Source organism: Cyanistes caeruleus, chromosome 13 (assembly GCF_971803275.1).
Source record: "Cyanistes caeruleus chromosome 13, bCyaCae1.hap1.1, whole genome shotgun sequence".
Lineage (NCBI taxonomy): Eukaryota > Metazoa > Chordata > Aves > Passeriformes > Paridae > Cyanistes > Cyanistes caeruleus.
This window is the reverse complement of record NC_141713.1, coordinates 430,548-453,246: the sequence shown is the minus strand read 5'-3', so window position 1 is coordinate 453,246 and position 22,699 is coordinate 430,548. Positions and strand designations below refer to the sequence as shown.

The 22,699-nt window shown below is 61.3% G+C and overlaps 1 protein-coding gene across 3 annotated transcripts; it reads left to right on the top strand.

Moving 5' to 3' along the window:
- Positions 1–31: 31 nt before the first annotated feature.
- On the top strand, positions 32–22,434 carry ZNF710 (zinc finger protein 710). Of its 3 annotated transcripts, none has more exons than XM_086849531.1 (5): positions 32–340; positions 18,634–20,053; positions 20,620–20,811; positions 21,217–21,391; positions 21,632–22,434. In XM_086849531.1, the coding sequence occupies exons 2-5, from the start codon at positions 18,662–18,664 to the stop codon at positions 21,802–21,804; spliced, it is 1,932 nt and encodes a 643-aa protein (XP_086705657.1). In that variant the 5' UTR covers positions 32–340; positions 18,634–18,661; the 3' UTR covers positions 21,805–22,434. The 3 variants fall into 3 exon arrangements, with proteins under 3 accessions (XP_086705657.1, XP_086705658.1, XP_086705656.1); XM_086849532.1 differs by lacking the exon at positions 32–340 and adding an exon at positions 2,549–2,590; XM_086849530.1 differs by lacking the exon at positions 32–340 and adding an exon at positions 16,173–16,474.
- Positions 22,435–22,699: the final 265 nt, after the last annotated feature.

The following is a 22,699-nucleotide window of genomic DNA, read 5'->3' as shown; positions in this document are numbered from 1 at the left end:
GCCAGGGGGCGCACCAGCCCCGCCAGGACCGGCAGGGGCGGGGCTATGCGTTAGGCCACGCCCTCTTTTAAAGGGCCAGCGACTCTGTCTGGCCGGAGGGGGCGTGCGCGTGGGCACCGGCGGGGTCAGAGCTCACCGGCCACCGCCCGGTCCCCCCAGCACACACCCGCCAGGGCCCGCAATAACGCCCTGCGCTGGGGAGTGTGAGCAAGGGGCGGGGAAATCCCGCGTGGCACCGGGGGCCAGCCACGGGCCCTTGCCCGGGGGACACGGACACGGTTTCTCGGGGCCGGCGGGACCGCCGGGCACGGCGGGGGACATCGAAGGCAGGGAGAGAAGGGTCAGTGTGCGCCTCGGTGGGCTGGGAGGAACGGGCAGCGGGAAAGGGAAAAAACCACGGAGTGACCAGGAGCAGGACACCGCGCGTCCTGATTGGCCGATGCGGCTGCAGCCTCGGGCCTCCGCGCTCTGATTGGCTGAGGCAGCATCCTCCTGAATCCGGGTTCTCATTGGCTGAGGCAACAGTTCTGATTGGCTGGAGCAGCATCCTCCTGAATCCGGGTTCTCATTGGCTGAGATGGCCGCATCCTTCTAAATCCGCGCTCTGATTGGCTGAAGCGAAAGGACAGCTGCTCCCTGACAGCCGGAGCTGCCGGGGCTGGCCGGGTCCCGCTCCGGGTCCCGCTCCGAGTCCCGCTCCGGGTCCCGCGCCCCGCTCCGGGTCCCGCTCCGGTCCGGTCCCGCTCCGGTCCGGTCCCGCTCCGGTTCCCGCTCCGGGTCCCGCTCCGGGTCCCGCTCCGGGTCCCGTGCCCCGCTCCGGGTCCCGTGCCCCGCTCCGGTTCCCGCTCCGGTCCGGTCCCGCTCCGGGTCCCGTGCCCCGCTCCGGGTCCCGCTGGGTCCCGCTGGGTCCCGTGTCCCGCTCCGTGCCCCGCTCCGGGTCCCGCTGGGTCCCGCTGGGTCCCGTGCCTCGCTCCGGTCCCGCTCCGGGTCCCGCTGGGTCCCGCTGGGTCCCGCTGGGTCCCGCTGGGTCCCGTGTCCCGCTCCGTGCCCCGCTCCGGTCCCGCTCCGGGTCCCGCTGGGTCCCGTGCCTCGCTCCGTGCCCCGCTCCGGCCCCGCTGTGCGGCAGCTCCAGGCTCAGCCCGGCTGGGGCACCCACGGGCATTCAAAGGAGCGAATCTCCCTGCGCCTCGTCTCTCGTCACTATTGGCAAATCTCTGTGCAGGCAGGGCCATTTCCAGGCCACGTGCGGGGCGAGGCCGGGCGGGAATGCGGGAGGGACCGGCAGTTTAGGGACCGGTGACACCGGCCGGGCTCCGGAGGGCTCCAGGCTGGGCCGGCGGGCAGCGGCAGGGACGTGAGGGGGTGCCGGGCGGCCCCCAGACAGGCGGGGGGTGTGAGCACCGGCAGTGGGGACAGAGCAGGGAGCTCAGTTTTCACCAAGAACACAAAAAAAACCAGAAAAGCAGAAGTGAGCCCAGACAAAGGGCTGCGTGTGGAGACAGACTCTACTGCGCTTAGTCCGGCCGGCGCCACCTGCTTCCATGGAGATGAGAATCTCCCGACACACCAGTCGAATCACGGCTGCCTCCTCCGCATGCTCCTTCTTCTATGGGGAGGAGACCCTCCTCCTCCTCCTCTTCCTCCTCCTCTACGTCCTCCTCTTCCTCATCCTCCTCCTCTTCTTCCTCCTCCTCCTCACGGTGGAAGCCAAAGCCTGCAGCCCGCAGATCCTTGGCTGTTGGCACCCACTCTCCTTCCCATGCCGCATCCCATCCCCATCCCTCCCTTTGGGAACAGCTGTCTCCCGCTGCCACATCTCCACAGCTCGACCTCTCCCTCTCGCTTCTCGGGGGAGCCAGCGGCACCCCCTTTCCTAAACCCTCCAACTTCTGGACCACCTTCTCCCCTTCCTATAGCACATCCCACCTCACTCCCCTCCTTTGGCCACCTCCTCCCACCCCACCCCTGCACGCCGTGGCCTTTCCCTCCACCTCTTTGTGTCGGGTGAACAGCATCCCCCCCAAACCCCTCCAATTCCTGTAACATCCCTAATTCCTCTCAGCCCGTTTTTGGGGAAGGAGGAGCCCTTGCCATCAATCCCCACGAGCTTTTTGGGGTGCACATGACCTTTCCCACCCCCACAGCGGGGGAGACCAAGGCCCAGCTGGATATGGGTCTCTTGGGAAGGTCACCCCCCCCCCGGCATCATTCTATGGGGTCACAACCCCCCAAAATGAAGGGTGAGGTGGAAAATGACCCCTGTTCTTCTGGAGGGGACATAATGCAGGGACAGTGTGGGCAATAGGGCTCTCATCCACCACTCCCACCCCCGTTCCCCCCACCTTTGACCCCCCCCAAACTGGTACCGAGGGCGGCCCCGGCTCCGGTGCAAGATGCTGCTGAACCGGGGGGGGGCGGCTCGCCGTGGTCGGGCAAGTTGAGGAGGGGGAGGAAGATGAAGGGCGGGCGAGTTAGGAGGAGCTGCTTTGCATCCCTTCACGTCAGCCCTGCCTCATTCCCTCCTTCTTCCTTCCTGCGCACCCAGCGCCGGGCCCGGAGCCGCCGCCGCCGCCGCCCCGTGGAGCCGCCGGTGAGTCCTCAGCGGACCCCCCCGTGCCCCTAAAGCCCGGCCACCCCCTCCGCTTCCAGCGGGGGTACAGCAGCGGGGACACCGGCATGTCGCCGCCTTCCTGCCCCGCGCCGCAGAGACGGGAGCGATGGCGGCGGGAGGAGCGGGAGGAGCGGGGAGGACGGGGGTCCCGGCTCCGCGCCTGGGGCCGCCCCTCCCCTGAAACCCCCCCGACAACTTTCCCGTGGCCGCACGCAAACTTTCTCCGCCGGGAAAGTTGCGGGGAGGGCGCGGGGCGGGGGCCCTGACCTGTTGCGGGAGGGGGAGCGCAGGGAGGGACCCCCGGAGGCATCGAGCGTGGGGGATGCTCGGGGGACCGGGGGTCGGGCGGCACCGCGGGGCCGCTCCCCGCGCCGTGCCCCAACTTTTGGGAGTTTCCTGGTGTTTGCGAGCGGCCAGCGGGAGGGGTCCCGGCTGGGCTCCCCCATGTCCGCAGCGGCACGGAGCTCCGGGGAGTGAAGTGGGGCAGCGGGGAGTGGGGGCTGACTCCCCGCACCAGGCAGGTCCCGCTTCGCCTCCAGTCCCGGGACACCCCGGGATGTCCCGGTGTGGCACCTCCCGGGGCTCCGTGGCGGCTCCGAAAAGGCTGGGGGTCCTTTGAGCTCTGTGCCCGAGCAAGGCACCGAGGGGAGCTGTGTGAAAGCCCTCCGGAGCTCTGGTCATAACAGGGTGCAATGGATAAATTAATCAGAATTAATTACTTAGGCATTAGGATTTTTCTTGTGAGCAACCGTGTAGGAAGAGGAGGGTGACCAGGGGGACTAGGGGCAGCCCAGAGGCTGACCTGCCCTGGTCTGGAGCCGTGGGGAGCAGCAGCTGGGGCAGCGCTGGCTGGGCCGTGCCCATGCCCTGCTCCCACCCTGGGTGACAATATCCCCACTGCAGAAACAGCCTGGGACAGCCACGTCCCCCTCGCCTGGGCCCAGCTCCTCTCCTGCAAGCAGCTTTGCATCAGTGCCCTCTTTATGGGTCACACTCTATCCCTCCAAAACGGGAAATAGGAGCTGGAGCTCTGCTGCACCCCAGGACACATTCCCACCCAAACTGGGGGGTGACCTGTAGGGTCAGACCTGGCTCCCTGCAGCGGTGGGAGTGGAGCGTGGGTCACAGCTCATCATGCTGGCATTTTGGGCTTGGTTTAATCCCTGAGAAGGTGTTTGTTTCGGGTGGTTTTATTGGGCCATTTTCATTTATCACCTAGTTTGGGAATCGCGGTGTGGAGAGGGAGGAGCATAGGCACTGTCCCGCTTTGCTCTGCAGCTGAAAGTACCGAGGAATCTAGTGGGTTTGTACCTCCAGGAACATGCCAGCATCACAACCCGTGAGAGAGACTGCACTCCTTTATTTTACAGTCATTCCTTGTGGGGAAGTCAGCTCCAGCTCAGCCTCTGCTGAGCCCGGTCTCTGGGGTCTGCCAGGCCAGAGCCAGTGTGGGGATGAGAGGTGGCCTGGTGTCAAGGGGCTTCCTGCTGGCTTTGTTCCCCTCTGCCACCCATTCCCAGATTTGGTTTCCCAAGCCCCATCACATCCCTGGCTCAGAGTCCTCCTGTCTGGGCTCAGGTGCCAGCTCCTGGAATGCCCCAGATACCTGTTCAGGGCACGTGTGCCATGGAGGTGGTGTGGTGGGGCTGGAAGAATGCTGCAGGATGCCGGGATGTGATGTGCCAGCAGTGCCCTGTCCCATCCTTTGTGCTGCCTGTGGCTAGAGTCTTCAGGATGAGTCATGGTCCCCCCGCTGAGCTCTTCCCAAAGGGCCTGACCCTGGGGACAGAGACCACGATCAGTGACAAGCGTTTTCCCTTTGTTCCTGTGTCCCACATTTTCTCCTCAGCCCTGTGCACACTCTCCCCCTCATCCTGGTGAGGGGCTGCGGGTCGGGTGTGGGAGAAGGGCTGGCGCAGCCCCTGCCCAGCAGGGCTTTCCCTCAGCCCCAGTTTCTGCCCAAAACAAAGTGAAATGTGGCGGTCAGACGGGAAGGAGGTGCTCCTGCTGAGCTGGGGAGGAAGGTCTGTGTTTGGGGGTCTGTGTTTGGACACTGGGGGGCTGCTCTGCTCGCCTGCTTCACCTCCAGCAGAGGAACAGGGCTCTCCCCCCTAAGCAGCAAGCAATGATGAACTTCCCTTCCCAAACTTTAAATTAAAGGGGACAAGCATGTTTTTTGGCTTTTGCTGGCCTTTCATTGCAGCTGTCCATCTGTCATTTGAGTGACAGGGGAGTATTTCTAATGAAAAATAACAGGAACAATGTGTCAGCACCTGTGGGCGGCTCCGCAGTGTCCCTGTGCTGTCACCTCCTGGTCCTCAGAGTGTTTGGACAATGTTCCCTGCAAAGTGTCACAGTTTTTAGTTAAAGTGGCCAGTGTCTGGGTGCTGTGCTGTGCAAAGCAAGGACAAACTTGCAGAAAGTTCACGTGAATCTTGTCCAGATTGGCTCCAGGGATGACCCAGGGATAATGGGATGCTTGGGAACACCTTGGCTGTGAGAGATAGAGAGGTCTGGTGGACAAGGTACATCTTGTGGCCCTGAAGATTCAACACCAGGTCATTCCAAGCCCCAACCAACTGCACCTTGAACTCTTCCAGGGATGGGGCACCCACAGCTTCTCTGGGCAACCTGTGACAATTCCATCTCTCTGTCAGTCTGGTGCCATTCTTCCTGGCACTCCAGGTCCTTGTCCAAAGTCCCTCTCCGGCTCTCTTGGAGCCCCTTTAGGTGTTGGAAGGAGCCCTTTGGTCTTCCTGCAGCCTTGTCCTCTGCAGGCAGGGAGGCAGGCAGGGCCTGGCGGAGCAGAGCCGCAGCGCGTCCGCTCGGAGGAGCGGGCAGGGAGGAGGAGGCAGCGCGTGCTCATTGTTTTACCTCCACTTCTCGTCCACGGGGACCCACGCTCGTGCCTGGGCAGTGAACAGCCCGAGTGCTGGGCTGGGGAACGGGAATTTCCCGGGGACTGCGGGTGGGAGCGGTGGATGGTGGCAGGACGGGACCGTGAGGGGCTGCTCGTGCTCTGCAGGGAGCCTTCGGTGCCCAGCTGGGACTGACCCCGGCCATCAGAGCCACACCAGGCTGGAGCCCGCGTCCTGCCCGTGCTGGGGTGACCTGGAGAAGAGGGGGAGGAAGGACAGGCAGAGCTTCCAGAGGAAGAGTACTCACCACTGCCTCTAAATTTATCCTTCCTGTTTCTCAGCAGCAGCATTGTCTCATGCTCATTCTCTGTGGTGTCGGGCCATTGTCCCCTCTCTGTCTCTCTCCTGGTGCCCTGTCCCTCACCATGTTACCCCGGTTTAACCAGCTCTGTCTCTCCTGTTCCTTTGCTTTCAAGTTTTAATCCCAGTGTGCTCCCCGGCCACTTTTCCCTTCTCTCACCTCCGGTCTGTTCCCACACCCGCCATCCCTCCCCGTGTCCCACAGCACCAGCCCCTGGCTCGAGGGTTAATCTGGGCTCAGGGAATCCATGAGCAAGCTAGAGAGCAGAGCTGTGAGGTTTCCCTTGAGGAGCTCTTTGTCCAGCCCATGATGGGCTGCTCTCAAGGGAGAACTTCTCCTTGGAACCATGGAATCATTTTGGCTTGACAGGACCTTTGAGAACACAGCAGCTCAGGGCAGCCTGGCCCGCTCATCCCAACCTCCCCAAGAGATGGGGAGGACCAGGGACATCCTGCACTGGCCAGGAGGATCAGGGACATCCAGTACTGGCTAGGTGGATCAGGGATGCCCAGGACCAGCCTGGCTGGTGGCTGCTGATGGGAAGAATTGTTTTTGTGGTTAGGATGGATTTTCCAAGGATTCTGAAGGTCTCCTTCCTCACAAAGGACTTTCTACTCTGAATCCTGACCCCTCTGCCATCCAAAATGTAGGCATGTTAAACTCCCAAATCAAACACCTCCCTGCTCCATGCCAGTCAATTCTTTGTTCGTTTATGGAGCTGGCTGAGAGTCGTCCCTGCCAGGCACAGACTGACCTGCTCTCCTGGCTCTGCCCTTGGCTCTGCTCCAGAGCCACCAGTTCGTCCTTGCTGTGGCCATTCTGTGCTTGCTGTGCACAAAGTCACCAGCCCTGGAAGTGCTCAAATGCTGTGTGGACCTGGCACCTGGGGACCTGTTTTACTGGTGGCTTTGGCAGTGCTGGGGAACGGTTGGGCTCTGTGATCTCAGAGGGTTTTTCAGCCGTGGTGGTTCCATGATTCCAGCCCCAGCTCACCGGGAGCTAATGCCCCTCAGAGGAGCTCTGACCTCGGGGCCAGGAGTGCCCTCTGGAGAAAAAATGCTTCCCAGAGGCAGCAGCACAGGCAGATCTGGCCGAGTTTCCTCCACCAGAGTGCTGAATCTCTGCTGAATCCCTTCACATCCATCCCCGTCTGCAGAGCCCGGCTGGGCCATCGCTGAGCTCGCCTGCCGAGAGCTAGCCCTGATTTATGGGGGCTCCAGTGCTTTGGTTTGGCTTTGTGATTATCAACAAGGGACACACAGAAGGAAATCATTTCAACAGCTGAATATTGTGTGTGTTTATGGGACTTTCTGGCTGTGAGAAGGAAAGGCACGAAGTGCAGGGGTTGTGAAGATTGGGATGAGAATGGGCAAGTGGTACAGACCCCAGGGTGAGCCAGAGCTGCCAGAACTAAGGCAGAGACAGCCCAGCCCCACTGAGACCTTGGGAAATATTAATTAGGATGAGTAAATGGTGCCAATATCCCCACCCCACCACTCACCATCAGGATTTGCTCACTGCATCTCCCTGTCCCACCCAAGAAGCCCTCTGCAAGCCCTTTATGCCAGGCAGGTGATCCATCCCCCGGAGCCCACAGCAGCTCCCAGGCCAGGTTCATCCAGCACTGGCTGTTTTCAGCAGTGGGACAGCCACGAGCTGCAGACCCTGGGCATTGCTCCCAGCGAGTTCCCGGTGTGCTGAGTTGTGTCCGTGTCATCTGTCCAACCACTGACACACTCAGTGCCAGACCCCGTTCTTTCAGCTCCTTTTCAAAAGATAAATATGTGTATTTTTGTCTAAAATCCTGGCCTCTGTGCAGAGTCAGGAGCTCTGCAGGAGCTTTCACAGCATGATGACACACAAAAGCACACGTGCAATAAGAGGGAATTGCGTTTCACCCTGGCCCTGTGACCTGGCAGCAGCGTGCAGCCAGCACAGCATCCCCAGAGCAGACACCTCTGCCTCCCCTCCAGGAAAAACATCCAAGTCCTCTGCTGCTGTGGATCTCAAAGACATTGGCCACACAGACAGGGAGGTGCTGCGGGGGCAGCAGGCACAGCTGGCTTTGGGCCATAAGGGGATGTGTGTCTTCCACACCTGGCTTGGGTCAGTCCTGAGCTGGGAACTCATGAACTGCCACCAGCAGGGACCTTTGTCCAGTGCCTCCTGCTCCATCTGTCCAACCCAGCCTCCCAAACACTCGTCCCTGCCTTGCTCAGCTGTGCAGAAAAGGATCCGAAACGTTTCCCACCTTGGGGATCTGAAAGTAGAAGTGGTGTTGGCAGCTGTGCAGTTGGGCTTGTTCCCGTAATGGTGTGACACGTCAAAGAGCCTGCTTATTGGGAAACTGGGAGTGGGGCATTCCCAGGTGGCCTGGTGCAGTGTGTGGAAGGGGGCTCAGTGCTCCCCAGTTCCTGCCCATGGTGGAAAGCTCCGATTCTGTCCCCTCCGTTCAGCCAGGGTGTGAGAAATGGCACTCGCCGTGTTTGGGCCGTGTGGGCTGAGTTCTGCAGCCGGCTCCTTGTGCCAGAGGTGATTCCTGAGCCACAGGGCTGGAGGCCGGTGTCCCCCATGCTGGTTCAGCTGTGCCTCGCTCACTGAGACCTTCCCCATCCCTGAGGCAAAGCACAGTGGCTGGTGCTGTGCTCAGGGGTGTCCCGGGGCTGTGGAGCGTGGGGGCAGTTTCTCCAAGGCAGAACAGCCTCAGAATCTGGAGCTGGCAGAGCAGACCCAGCCTGAAGTGTCCCTGTCCTGCAGCCCCCGGCCCAGCCCCAGCACAGCAGCCCTCCGGAGCTGGGAGCGGCTGCCCGACCGGCACACACACACGGGGAACATTATCCAGTTGAGTATTAATTATCACGTTCAAATTAGAACCCCTCAGCTATGATTAACTGATTACCCAGCCCTGCAGCAGGGCCAGCAGCTGCAGAGATCGTGGCAGAGCTCAGCAATGCCCGGCTGTGGGGGCACAGCATCCCCGTGGGGAGCAGCAGCCCCCAGCCCCACAGGGCTCAGGGACCCCCTTCCCTCCTGCCTGGGATGAGCTGTAGGAGAGCAGTGGGGAGATGGGCTGGGCTGGGCTGGGATGTGCTGGGATGTGCAGGGGTGTTCTGGGATGTGCTGGGATGCACTGGGATGTGCAGAGGTGTGCTGGGCTGTGCTGGGCTATGTTGGGCTGTGCTGGGATGTGCTGGGATGTGCTGGGATGTGCAGAGGTGTGCTGGGATGTGCTGGGATGTGCTGGGATGTGCTGGGCTATGTTGGGATGTGCTGGGATGTGCTGGGATGTGCTGGGATGCACTGGGATGTGCTGGGATGTGCTGGGCTGTGCTGAGCTATGCTGGGATGTGCTGGGCTGTGCTGAGCTATGCTGGGATGTGCAGGGGTGTGCTGGGATGTGCTGGGATGTGCTGGGATGTGCTGGGATGTGCTGGGATGTGCTAGGATGTGCTGGGATGTGCTGGGATGTGCTGAGCTATGCTGGGATGTGCTGGGCTGTGCTGAGCTATGCTGGGATGTGCTGGGATGTGCTGGGATGTGCTGGGATGTGCTGGGATGTGCTGGGCTGTGCTGAGCTATGCTGGGATGTGCTGGGATGTGCTGGGATGTGCTGGGCTGGGCTGTGCAGAGCTTCCCTGTGTGCCCCAGGGCCGGTGTGAGGGGTGCAGGGCTCAGGGGGTGCTTCCCGTGCTCAGCATGTGAGGAGACTGAACCTGTCAGCACAATCCCATGTGCTCGGGGTATTCCCCTTCCTCACTGCCTTTTCCTCTGGTGGGACATTGCTGGTGCCACGAATGGATCTGGGCTGGGCCCGTGTTTCCGTTTGTCCTTGCACAGGACAGAGCCTGGGGACACAGGGACAGCGGGCCCAGGAGCCACCATCCTGCAGAATGGACGGGCTCCACACATGGGAATATCAAAACTGGACCAAAATTGTTGCCAAGCATAAGGGCAGCAATGCTCTTGAAAGTAACACCCTAAAGTGAGACCCTTCCCACTGTGGGGACCTTTCCTTGCACCTGAGCAGCTCTTTCACGTCCCACCAGGCAGTCTGTTCCCTTTGGGGTGACAGACATCTCCCATTTGTACCGTTTTGGGTTGGTTTTCCCCTTTTATAGCCAGCTGGGTCACACACACCAGGATTCCTGAACTCCTCCTGCCTGTGTGTTGTCTCCTCAGACCTCTGGCCACATTTGTGGCTCTGCCCCCAAGTCCCAGCAGTGTATGATTAACCGCGGCCTGGGGATGCTGAGCAGGAGCTGTGGCCAGCAGGAGTGATGCCACACGGGCTCAGGACATTGCTCTCACCCTCAGCTGCTTTGGGGTGGGATGGCATCACACCCGGGTCTCTGTGGGACACCAGGGTGCCTCTGTCCCAGAGCCTGGTGGGCTCCATGTCCAGCGTTCTCCTCCCCCTGGGTGTCACCTCCCTTCTCCCACATCCCAGCACTGCTCTCCCCCTGCCCCTTGGTTCATTCTGGGCTCGTTGGGCACTTTGGTCCATCTCCACACACGAGGGTCTGCTAACCCCTGCCACTGCTGAAATGCCGAATGAACCGGGGCAGTGCTGGGCCTCACCCAGCGGGGTGAAAGCCCCGTGGGGTGTTCACAGGCAGGGGTGGGTCCTGGCAGGTTTGGGACTTGCAGGGCAGAAGGGGCTGCACCCACCCTTTGTCCCCTGCAGGACCTAGCACAGCATCAGGCCCCTGGGTTTGCCCCTGCCACAGCCATCCCAGCTGCTTCCCTTCAGGGTTTGGGGCTTGACCTAATTCACACTTGCTCCTAGGGGTTTGTTTTCTCGGGGTGTTTGCCCCTCCATTTTCCCGAGGAATAGTGAGGTGGTGAAGGTCCGGCCCAGCGCTGCCCGGTCCCGTTTCCTTTCTGTCCCCATCTGCGTGTGTGAGTGCTGGGAACGGGTTTGTCAGCGCCTTTCAGGGTCTTCGCAAAGACCAGATTTATTTTCTGCTATGCTGAGAATTAGCTCCCCTTTCTTCCTCTTCCCTCTGCCCCCGCTGGAAAGAGAGAGAATGCAGGGAAGAAGAAAGGATTTCCATCGCGGCAGTGATTGGCACAGCCCTGAATGAGAGGTCATTCCAGCCGGCTCTTTCTTTTCAGGGCCCTTTTTTCCTGCTCCCTGTATTCAGGCTGGCAGCATTCTTTCTTTTCAAAGCTCCTCTGTCTGTCTCTCTCTTCCCCCTCCTTTATTTTTCATCCCTTTTCTTTACTTTTGCTGTCTTTTCATTCTGTTTTTCTCCACCCCCTTGGGGCTCCATTTTTTTCTTTCCCTTTTCCTCTATTCAGTTCCTTTTTTTTCTTCTCGCATCTCTTTTGAATAGCTCCGCTATTTTCGGAGAGGAAAGGGACTGTGCCGGGGAAAAAGCCGTTACAGCAAGGAGGAACTTGAAAGTCTTTTCTTTCCCTGTTTATTTCATTTAAAAGCAAAAATTGTTTTCCAAGGCAGAGCGAGGGTTCTGTGTGGAGCCTTTGAAGGCAGGCTGGGACAGCAGCAGGGCTGGGGGCCCTCCCTGCTCCCGGCAGAGCCGCGTTCGCCGCGGTCCCAGCCCGCTGGCCAAGCCCTGGAGCTCCGGGGCTCGGGGTGGGGGAGCTGCCAGAGGGGGTCCAGGCAGCAGCAGCCCCTCTCCCTCGGCTCACCCCATTGCAGTTCCCTGACTGAAAGGCTCTTCCTGCCTCAGGAGCAGCAGCACTTGCAGGGATGACGTGACCATAACCTCCAAAGGCAGGTCCGGGGTTTCTCCGCTGCAGCACGTGCCTGTCTGCACGGGGTGGGAATGGTGTTTGCTCCAAGGGAAAGGGGACCTGCCACAGGGAGCCCCTGAGGACACGTGGGATGTGCCAGGACAGAGCAGGGCCAGGTGTGCAGGGCGTACACGGTCAGACACGGGGGCCAGCGTTCGGTCCCGTCCCCAGAGGAAGGGTGGAGGGTGGCACACACTTCCACGAGGCCACGGTGATTCCAGTGCCTCTGAGGGAACCCCGGCTCTGCAGGTGAGGCTGGGCCCAGCGCCACTGCTCCAGGTGCCAGCGGAGCTGGGCTGGCTGTCACCGCTCCCTGGGCCCTGGTGCCGTGCCCTGGGCAGGGCTGTGAGGGCAGAGGGGCTGGAAGCGTGATCAGTTTGCTCTGGCAGGGAGGAGATGTTGAGCCCTGTGACACAGCAACAGGAGCTCCTTGGGAAGGCAGGTAGGGCCAAAAAAGAATCCCCAAAACGCTCCTTGCCTGGGCTCCACTCCGGGCATCAACCATTGGTGGCTTCGGTGCAGCTTAAGTGGGACTTTGGTGCAGTTGTGATGCAACTTCAGCGAGGTTTTGGTGCAGTTGTGATGCAACTTCAGCGAGGTTTTGGTGCAGTTGTGATGCAGTTGTGATGCAATTTTGGCCAGGTTTTGGTGCAGTTTTGGTGCACCTCTGACTGCTCACAGAGCACAGGTTTTCACCCCCTGGTTAGAGCAGAATGCTGGCTCCAGCATTAGCTCTGGCTCTGGCTCAGCCCATATGAAGCTCCCTAAAGAGACCTCCCCAGAGCAGGGACAGCGCTGGTGGCCACGGGCCTGCTCCGTTGGGCTCCTGGCTGTGCCACAACACCAGAGTCCCGTGGGAGTGACCCCGAGCCAGAGCCAGGCTCCCTGCTCCTTCCACTGGCCCCAGAGCCCAGAGCAGCCTGACTTCTCCCATCTTTCCACTGCCCCCGTGCCCAAATGGATGCAATCAGGACTCTGGATTTCAGGAAACACCTTTTCTGCATGAATTTTAGTCTGCCCTTGTTTTGCTATAACACAGGATTTGAGGGTGATCTATGGCACAGGAGCTGCTGACTCCTGTGCTGGCTGGGTTAGGATCACGGAGTCAGGGAATCCCAGGTTTGGAGGGAGCTCAGGGATCACCTGGTCCAATCTTTTCTGGGAAAAGTCCAGAGGGGCTGGAGGTCAGGGCTGTCAGGTGCTGGAGAAGGGGTGGCAGGCCATTGTCACCCCATTGTCCTCAGCCAAGGGGCACTTTGGGGTGTGGGCAGGGGTCCCGTGCCAGGCCTGTGGGCTGCAGGAGGGCAGGAGTGGGGCCAGGGCCTGGTGGTTAATTAAATAGATAATTTCTTTAAAGTGAGATTCAAATAATTGTAACCCTGAGATAGAGAAGGCATTGGAAGAGATGAAAAGGGAGAGAGAGAGAAAGGAAGCAAAGGACAGAGGTTCAGAATGGAGAGGGAGATTAGGAGAGAGATGAAAGAGAGAGGAGAAAGATAAGAGGGAGAGAGGGGACAGATCTCGGCGCGAGATGGGCGTTGCCAGGGAAACGGGAAGAATGAGGGAGCAACTGGAGGGATGGAGGAGCTGAGGATACTGGGGGTGGGGAGCGAGGGATGGAGGAACAGAGGGATAGAGAAGTGAGGGATGGAGGGTTGGAGGGATGCAGGAGAGAGAATGGAGGGGTGGAAGAGCAGAGGGATAGAGCCTCAGTGTCAGAAGGAGGAAAAAAGGGATTTCCAGCAGAACAGGAAGCAGGAGTGGGATGTCACAGCTCAGCACGGGTGCCTGTGTGCTGGGAAGAGCATTTGGGATGGCAGCTCTGTCCCGCTGCAATGAGTGGCCGCAGCACTGGCTGCTGTCCTTAGCCTGACCCACTAACCCCAGCTCCCACTGCTGGATCCCACATCCCTGGCAGATAATGGAGGAACCAGGCAGCTCTGTGCTCAGCACACTTTTGTTCTGCAGCACTGGTAACCACTGATTATTTGAAAGTCTTTCCTTTTTCCCTCCCAGTCAGAGTTTGCCAATAACCATACATTTTCAAAGGGGTAGATATTTGGGTCCACTGATTGATGGACACAGTGATCAGAGTGAGAATATCCCAGTTCTGTGGAATATTCTCAGAAGTACCCGTGGAGAGGCAGGGGAGGGTTTGATATGCTCTGATAACACCCTCTCCTCCATGAGCCCTTGTCTCTCCCAGGGCCTCACTTTCCCCAGCTTGGCTTTCCACCTGCTCTTATTAAAAACATTATCAACATCCCTCTGCAGATCCCAGGCTGAGTCCTTTGTTTTGTGAAGCCAAAGCCCCCAAAGGCTTCTCTTCCTCCACCCAGAAGCACTTCAGTGACACGCGAGATGTCACGTCTGTCAGCGGCAGGAGATTGCAGGGGGCGGCCGCTCTCTGATCCACTGACAGTGGAAGTTTCTTTTTTCTGGAGAACTTCTCCCTAAAACAAAAGTTTTCCTTTAAAAATGTAGTTTGACAGTATCTAGTGTGGAGACACCGCCTGCATTTAAAGAGATGTTTGTTTTGTGTGGCAGCAGCACCTGGCCCCCACGGCTCCTGCCCACTTCTCAGAGCTTTGGCTCATTTTTACAGCAGCTCCTCTGTATCAGAGTCCGTTCTGGGGCAAAAAGCGCCAGTTTCGGTTCTGCCACGGTGTGTGGAGCCGCTCTGTGGGTCAGCCCCTGGCACATATCACCAACACAGAGCCAGGGCCAGGCAGTGCAGCCAAGGTGGCTCCCAAATCCTTGGGCTGGTGCAGGACTGACATGCTGGGTCAGGTTTAAGAATCATTTTAGTTGTGATTTTCAGGAAAACAACATTTTTCTGTTTGGAAATGGGAGGTTGAGCAGCTTTATATGAAATCTGCAGGCAAGATGAAAGCCTGTTTTCCCCTTTATTAAATTTAAATGAAGGCTGCTTTTGAAAAAGAAAGGAAAATAAAATCAAAGGTTTTCTCACAAATATCAGATCCATTATCAGCCATTTTCTGGTAAAAAGTCTTGAACAGTTTTACTACCTCCTTCCCCAGTGAGAAACCCCCCTGCCCAGGGTCTCACTTTGTCCTGGGGCTCAATCCTGTGCCTTGGGAGCTTTTCCCCCAAGTTCTGCAGCACCAAATCTGTCCCCAGGGAACCTCCCAGGAGCCCCCGGCACTGGGAGCAGAGGGTCTGCGGAAGGGTCCCGCAGAGAGCTCTGTAATGGGGGTCCCACAAAGGGGATAGCAGGAGCAGGCCCTAAAAGTCCTCTTTCCCTTGGCACCAGGCTTGTCAGGCAGCCTGGGAACCTGTGCAGGGGATCAGGTGACTTCAGCTGCAGCTGCTGCCAGCTCTGGCACCTGCTCACGTGGCTGCCCTGGCGAGCTGAGGTGAGAGCAGAGGCAGCAGGGTGGGCTCCTGCGTGCCTGGCGGGGGTCACCGCTGCTTGGCTGAGAAGTGAATCAATCCCCCAAACCATCTGGATTTTGGGTACCACTGTCCCTGCCCTGCAGGAACGGCTGGGTGAGAGTTGGTGGGTGCTGCTGCCTCCGGGGGGGGCGAGGGGAGCTGGGAACGGAGCTGCCAAGCAAGGGTTGGGGGTCACCAATGCCTGGTGGGCACTGGGGCCGTGCTCCCTGCCAGAGCTGCTCCCGTGGGGCTGTGGCTTGGATGGCTCTGACCCTTTTGTCTCAGGTGTTCCAGGCAAACCTGTGGGTGCAAAGGTGAGGCTTCTGTGGGCTGAATGTTTTCGTGCTGCTGAAGCGAGGCGTACCAGGCTCTTATCTCGAGAGTGGTGGCGCTGGCCGAGGGGCCGGGTGGGGTGGCACAAGGATTGGGCAGGTGGGTGAAACCAGGTGAGGTAAAACGGCAAAGGGAAGGGAAACGTGTCCACACACACGGGGCTCAGCCTGGTGGCTGGAAAATCTGGAATCCAGCAAGGAATTTGGGGGGCTAATCATGGAGCAAGAGAGGAAAATAAAAGTAAAATAGCACAAAGAAGTGAAAGTCATGAAAAAAAAACTACTTTAAGTGACCAGGTTGTGAGTGAGGAGCTGGTGGAGGCTCTGACGGGGGCAGCCAGGGCATGGGAGGGCAGGGTCTGCAGGATGTGCCAGGGCAGAGCCTGGATCTTCCCAGTTGTGTTGGGAAAGATGAGAGGAGAGATTGCACCAAAACTAAACTTTGGAGTGGGAGGAGAAATGATGAAAGAACCCCAAATTTCACAACCCCCAAGGCTCAGGGACAGCAGCCACCAGTGCTGGCCCCGGGTGCAGCCGTCCTGCGCTGTTGGGCAGGGGGAGATGGATGGGTGGCCGGGGAGCTCGGCACAGGCAGAGGGGACACTGGCAAGTGTCTGCGTGACCCCGGCGAGCGGGAGAAGGATGGGCAGGCGAGGGTCTGCATCGGGAAATGAGCTGGAGGGACCCGAGCCTGGCCCAAAGGGCCGGACTTGAACACGAAAGGTTGTTAAGGCCTGGAGGAGGGTTTGGTTCCCAGCAGCGGCGGGGGGTGAAAGGCTGCGGGGGCAGCGCGGCTCTGCAGGTCCAGGCTGGGCAGGAGGAGGAGGAGGAGCTGGAGGAGGTGCTGGGACAGGAGTGTGTGCGGTGTTCTCCTGCCCGGGCACCGCGGCCCGGAGCAGAGGGGCTGGCCCTGCTCTGCATTCCGGGCTCTGGGCACTTTCCTGGGGGAGTGAAATACATCACCCCTCCTCACTTGCCAGTGTATTGGGAAGCGGCGTTTCCAGCTGCCCTGGCAAGTCCCGAGGCGTGAACAGGGAAGTGAGAGCGGGAAGTGAAAGAGCCGCCCCTGCCCTGTTCCTGCTCCCCGTGCGCTGCTTGTGCGGCCAATCTTCCGCAGCGTGTCCGGGGCTGCGGGTGCGATGGAGACAAGTGCCGAGAGGTTTGTGCACACGAGGCTTTGGCTTTCCTGCTCTCGAGGGGAGCTCATCCCCTTTCCCAGTGCCCAGAGCAGGATCCACATTTACTTTCCCCTAAAAGCCTCTGTTTTGGGGTGGTTGTAAGACCCTCTGGGACTGCTCTGGGGGACGTGTGGGTGCTTTGTTCTAGCGGCCGCCTTGTCTCGTGGTGCTTGTTTTGGGGGACAGAGACCCAGCACCATGCGGGGGGCCCCCTGACCCCTCTGCCGTGCTGGGGTCGTGGGGAGAGCAGCTGGGTCCCCTCTGCCGTGTCCCCCCTCCTCTGCAGCTCAGGGGCCCCAAGGAGCCCACGGGAAGGGGGTCCCAGCGGGCGGGGTGCGGCCCCGGGGCTGTTCGGCAGCCCGCAGCCGCCTCCCTGGCCGATCCCTCTTCTTCCTCCCAACCCTCCTCCTCTTCCCGCCACCGCCCTCCCCCACTCCTTGCTTTGTTTCGCTGCCTCCGCACTCCCCTCATCCCCTTCCTTCTCCTCCTTCTCCCACCCCCATCCTCTTCCTCTCCGTCTGCTCGCTGCAGCCCGCAGCCGCCCGTCCCCTCCGTCCCGTCCCTCCCGAGCGCTGCCCGCCGCCTCGCCGGGGTGCCCGGGCAGGGGAAGGGGTGCCCGGGCAGACGGGGCTGCCTGGCTGAGACCTTCCCCTGGCAGCTCAACCTGGGCAAGGTCCCCTCACCGGCTGGATCTGACCCTGGGCCGAGCCACCAGGGCCAGTGCCAGCCCCGAGGTGGCCCAGCAGTTGGGAGGGACCCGGTGCCCCACAAGTCTGCGGGCAGCCAAGCCCCTCTGGTTGGTGTTGCTCCCCTTCTCTCTTTTCTCGCACTGGTTCTTGACCTTCCCCCTCATGCCATCCTGTTCCCCATCCCACGCCTTGTGCTGTGCTGCTGTTTGGGTGTGCAGGGCACTGGTGCCAGGGTTTTTGGGGTCGGCAGGAGCACAGAGAGGCCAATGTCCCTGGCCATCCCCAGTGGCCCCGCAGCCGACCTGGCTGCAGCGATGGTGCCCAGGCACTGTGGGGTTCCCCTTCTCCAAAGTGGAGGTTCATCCCACGATCTCATGCAGGGCAGGTTCTCCTGGGACTGTGACAGGATCCGGCTCAGAATTTATCCCTGATTTACCTCCCCCGCAGGATCTCTTTGTTGTAGCTGCAGGAATAATTGTATTTAGGAGAGCACTCCTTCAGCAGGAGGAAGCGGCAGCTCCCAGGCGCATCCCTGCCTGTCATCACTGGCTGCTGGGGGTGCTGAGGGTGCTGGGACCCCCGGTGGGGTGTGCTGGGACCCCCGGGGGATGTGCTGGGACCCCCGGGGGGTGTGCTGGGACCCCCGGGGGATGTGCTGGGACCCCGGGGGATGTGCTGGGACCCCCGGGGGTGTGCTGGGACCCCCGGGGGATGTGCTGGGACCCCCGGGGGATGTGCTGGGACACCGGTGGGGTGTGCTGGGACCCCCGGGGGGTGTGCTGGGACCCCCGGGGGGGGTGTGCTGGGACCACCGGGGGATGTGCTGGGACCCCCGGGGGATGTGCTGGGACCCCGGGGGATGTGCTGGGACCCCCGGGGGATGTGCTGGGACCCCCGGGGGGGTGTGCTGGGACCCCGGGGGATGTGCTGGGACCCCCGGGGGGTGTGCTGGGACCCCCGGGGGATGTGCTGGGACCACCGGGGGATGTGCCGGCCACCAGAGCTGAGCCAGCACAGCCTCTGCCCGTGCCTGGGAGCACTGCTAGGTCTGGGCCCTGTCCCTCATGCTCCCCGTGGCCTGTGCTGCTGCTGCTTCTGCCAGAGCTCAGAGGCACGCTCAGCTGTGAGCAGCTCCCAAAATGTGCGAGCACTTGTTCCCTGGAGTCCCTCCGAGCAGCTGGAGGGCGTGCCGGCAGCCAAACCCCCGCCCCAGGATCTGACAGCCCATCCAGAGAGGCTGACAGTGGGCACGGATCCAAGCTTCCCTCCTCCTCCCAGCCCTGCAGTGCAAACCCCTGGGGCCGCTCTGGCTCCGCATCCTGGGGTGTGTGCTGCCGGGGACCCACGCTGGCATCGCCCGTGTCAGCCTGGGCTTCCCTGAGGAAGGGAGTGAGGGCACAGTGTCCGTGGGGAGCTGCCAGGGGCTCAGGGCCGTGTCTCTCCCTCCTCAGCCATGACAGCGTAGGCCGGCGGCGAGAGATGAATCGGTTCAGCGAGTGCGGGACGCAGACGGACGCGGTGGTGGTGCTGTCCCTGGCACAGGCTGCGGTCCTGGGCCTGGTGTCCGATAATGAGCTGCTTGGGGCCACCGTCACCCCGACCGGCTTCTTCCCGGGGCTGGCCGGGGAGCAGCTGGACAATGCCACCGTGGAGCCTGGGGAGCCTGAGGGTGAGGAGCAGGCGGCCGGGGACGGGCAGGACGATGACACCCTGGAAGCGGACTCCTCCCTGGAGAAGCACGCCCGCAGGAGGAAGAGGCCACCCGTGAGGCTGATGCCCAAGGTCAAGAGTGAGAAGGCAGAGGCGGAGGCTGAGCCACCGTACAGCGTGTCCGTCCCTGGGGACGAGGAGGGCGAGGGGCAGCACGGCCACGCGCCCCAGCCCGCAGAGCCCAGCCAGGAGCCGGCGGTGCAGAGCGCTGCCGTGAAGATGATCGAGCTGGGCACCTTCAGCAGGAAACCCCGACGCCTGCGGCACCTGCGCCGGCATCGGGAGCTGGAGGGCAGCGAGCGCCGGCGCAGGGGCAGTGACCCGGCCAGCGGCACCGCGGGGGCCCCGCAAACCGTGGGCACCTTCGAGACGGGTGCCCCGTCCCCGGGCGAGGCAGAGGCCCCTGCACCGGCATCCCCCGAGCAGGTGAAGAGCGAGCAGGGCTGTGGCTGGCAGGAGCAGGGGGAGCTGGAGGCGGCCGGAGGCACCAGCGAGCACAGCAGGAAGGCGCAGCTGGACCGGCTGGACATCAACGTGCAGATCGACGACTCCTACCTGGTGGAGGCGGGGGACCGCCAGAAGCGCTGGCAGTGTCGCATGTGCGAGAAGTCCTACACCTCCAAGTACAACCTGGTGACCCACATCCTGGGCCACAACGGCATCAAGCCCCACTCCTGCCCACACTGCAACAAGCTGTTCAAGCAGCCCAGCCACCTGCAGACCCACCTGCTGACCCACCAGGGCACACGGCCCCACAAGTGCGGGGTGTGCGGCAAAGCCTTCACTCAGACCAGCCACCTGAAGCGGCACATGCTGCTGCACACCGACATCAAGCCCTACAGCTGCCGCTTCTGCGGCCGCGGCTTCGCCTACCCCAGCGAGCTGAAGGCGCACGAGGTGAAGCACGAGAGCGGGCGCTGCCACGTGTGCGTGGAGTGCGGGCTGGACTTCTCCACGCTCACCCAGCTGAAGCGGCACCTGGCCACGCACCAGGGCCCCACGCTCTACCAGTGCCTGGAGTGCAGCAAGTCCTTCCACTACCGCAGCCAGCTGCAGAACCACATGCTGAAGCACCAGAACGTCCGGCCCTTTGTCTGCACCGAGTGCGGGATGGAGTTCAGCCAGATCCACCACCTCAAGCAGCACTCGCTCACACACAAGGTAGGGGCTCAGGGTCCTCTGGGGTGCTGCCCTCATCGTGCCCGGAGGAGATGTGCCAGCTCAGGATGTGGGTGCTGGCAGAGAGGAGTGTCCCAGTCTTGTGAGGGGGTGGGTGGTGCAGGTGGGCAGCAGCACCTGTGGCTGGCATTAGCTGGGGTCACTGACATGCAGTGAGGGGGTCCCTGGGACCCAGCCCCTGCCTTTCCAGGGATTCCCTTCCTCAGGGAGGGAGTTTTAGACCTGCTGCAGGGTAACCTGGGGTGTCCTGTCCGGGAGCTGTCACGGCCTCTCTGGGCAGGCTGTGTGTGGGTGTTCACCCTTTTCCAGGGGCTCGTTAATGGGGTGCAATTGGGCTGAGCCCCAGAGCAGAGCTGGCACTCAGCTGCACTTACAGAGCCTGTCCAGCCCCCACCTGCATATTGCTGGGCTCTCAGGTACACCCTGTGCTGTGCCCAGCACAAGGAACACATCCCTTGCCCATGGGGTCCCTTCTCCACTCGTGTGTCCCCAGTGCCTGGGGGTCTGCCCAAGCTCCCCCCGGCCCACAGCTCTCCCACCCCTGGCAGGGCGTGAAGGAGTTCAAGTGCGAGGTGTGCGGGCGGGAGTTCACCCTCCAGGCCAACATGAAGCGGCACATGCTGATCCACACCAGCGTCCGGCCCTACCAGTGCCACATCTGCTTCAAGACCTTCGTGCAGAAGCAGACGCTCAAGACCCACATGATCGTGCACTCACCGGTGAAGCCGTTCAAGTGCAAGGTACCAGCGGGACGGGGGGGCTGATGGAGCTGGGGATGCAGGAGCACAGCTCCAGCTGTGCTGTGCCCCCAGGAATCTGGCCAGGCTGAGCCCTTGGGCACGGGAGCAGCTTTGTGATGCCTCCCCTGCTCACTTGGGCGTGGATTTATCTGCTCCAGGCTGTGATGGGAGCATTGCTGCTGCTGAAATCACAACCAGTGCCTCTGTCTGACCAGTGCTGGATGCTCTGGAGCTCCCAGCAGCATCAACACTGCGTCCCCAAGCCCCCCACGCAGAGCGGGAGGAGGGACGGAGGGAGGGAGCCCCGTTACTGTTGGTGGGAGCCCCAGGGGACCCTGGGGGCCAGGTCTGCGCTGCAGAGCCTTTGCCAGCTCTGGGGGCTGACCGTGGGCACGCTGCCCGCAGGTCTGCGGCAAGTCCTTCAACCGCATGTACAACCTGCTGGGGCACATGCACCTGCACGCCGGCAGCAAGCCCTTCAAGTGTCCCTACTGCTCCAGCAAGTTCAACCTGAAGGGCAACCTCAGCCGGCACATGAAGGTCAAGCACGGGGTGATGGACATCAGCCTGGACAGCCAAGGTGGGTCCCCGGCGCGGGCTGGGCATCGTGACTGCCCCATAGCCCTGGGAGCCGGGCTGTGCCGTGCTGGCTGCGGCAGGTTCATGTCTTCTCACCCAAGGGTCACCCCTGCCAGTGACCCAGATCCAGCAGGGCTGTGGCTCCTGGGGAGTTTTGGGCTCCAAACCCAGGGAGGGGGGAGCTGCTGGTCCCAGGCCTCCTCACAGGTTCGTCACCGTGTGTCCCTGTGCTGACTCCTAGATGCCATGATGGAGCTGGCTGGGGCCGATCACACCGAGCTGGATGGCCAGCAGGAGATGGATGACTTCGAGGAGGAGAACGCTTACGGCTACGGGGCTGTGGGCAACCCCCCAGACGAGCACACGCTGGCCGAGCAGGCCATGAAGGAGATGGCCTACTACAACATGTTGTAGCCAAGGCTGGTGGGGCTGTGGGGGCTTGGTGGGGTTAAGAGGGGCTGCAGCACCCAGCCAGGCCCCCCAGAGCTGGAAGGGTGGCTTCCACTGGGCTTGGGGAACACAGGGATGTCCAGAAGACTTTGCTGGACCTGCCTTGACTCTGTTGCTGCCCCCCTGCCCCTGCCTGCACCCTGCACCTGGTGACTTGAAGCTGCAGGCAGGGGAGGCATGACCCAGCAGATCACTGAATGAGTAAGGGATGGAAGGGGCTGCTGTGGAGCAAGATGATGAGCATCACTAATTATTCTACCTCCTGGGTCCCCCCTCGCTGCACAGGGGTTCTCCCTGATGGGCAGAAGCCCCTGCCCGCATGAGGAGGTGGGTTTGCATTTCCCACTCCCCCCGGGGCTCCCTGTGCCAGGCCCTGGGACGCAGAACAGAGTATTTTCATAGCTCAGGGTGCAGTCAGCGCCCACAGCTCTGGGTCTGGAGCTGCAGCCAGCGGTGGATCCGGGGGAGGCAAACCCAGCCCAGCCTCAGCAAATGATGGTATTTTGAAAGTAATTTATTTTTTTCAGATGTGCCGCGTGGTTGGATTTATCTTTTCACTGAGTTCAGTTCCCTTCAACCAATGTGCTTTGTAAACCCGTGTAAGCTGTGTGGTCTGTGTGGGGAGACGGGCTTGCGAGGAGGGGCTGAGGACCAGAGCGGGGTGTTGGGCAGAGCCCCCCATTAAGGACCTGGCACCCCCTCCTTGCCCCCCAGCTGCTCTGGGGCTGGAGGAGAAGGCTCTCACTGGGGCAGCCTGTGAGGTGGGGGTTTGCTCCTCCATGCCCAGGGGTTTGGCAGGGGAGATGGGGCACTGCTGAGTCTGGGACCACTCTTCAGGCTCTTCACTCTGTGCCCCGCA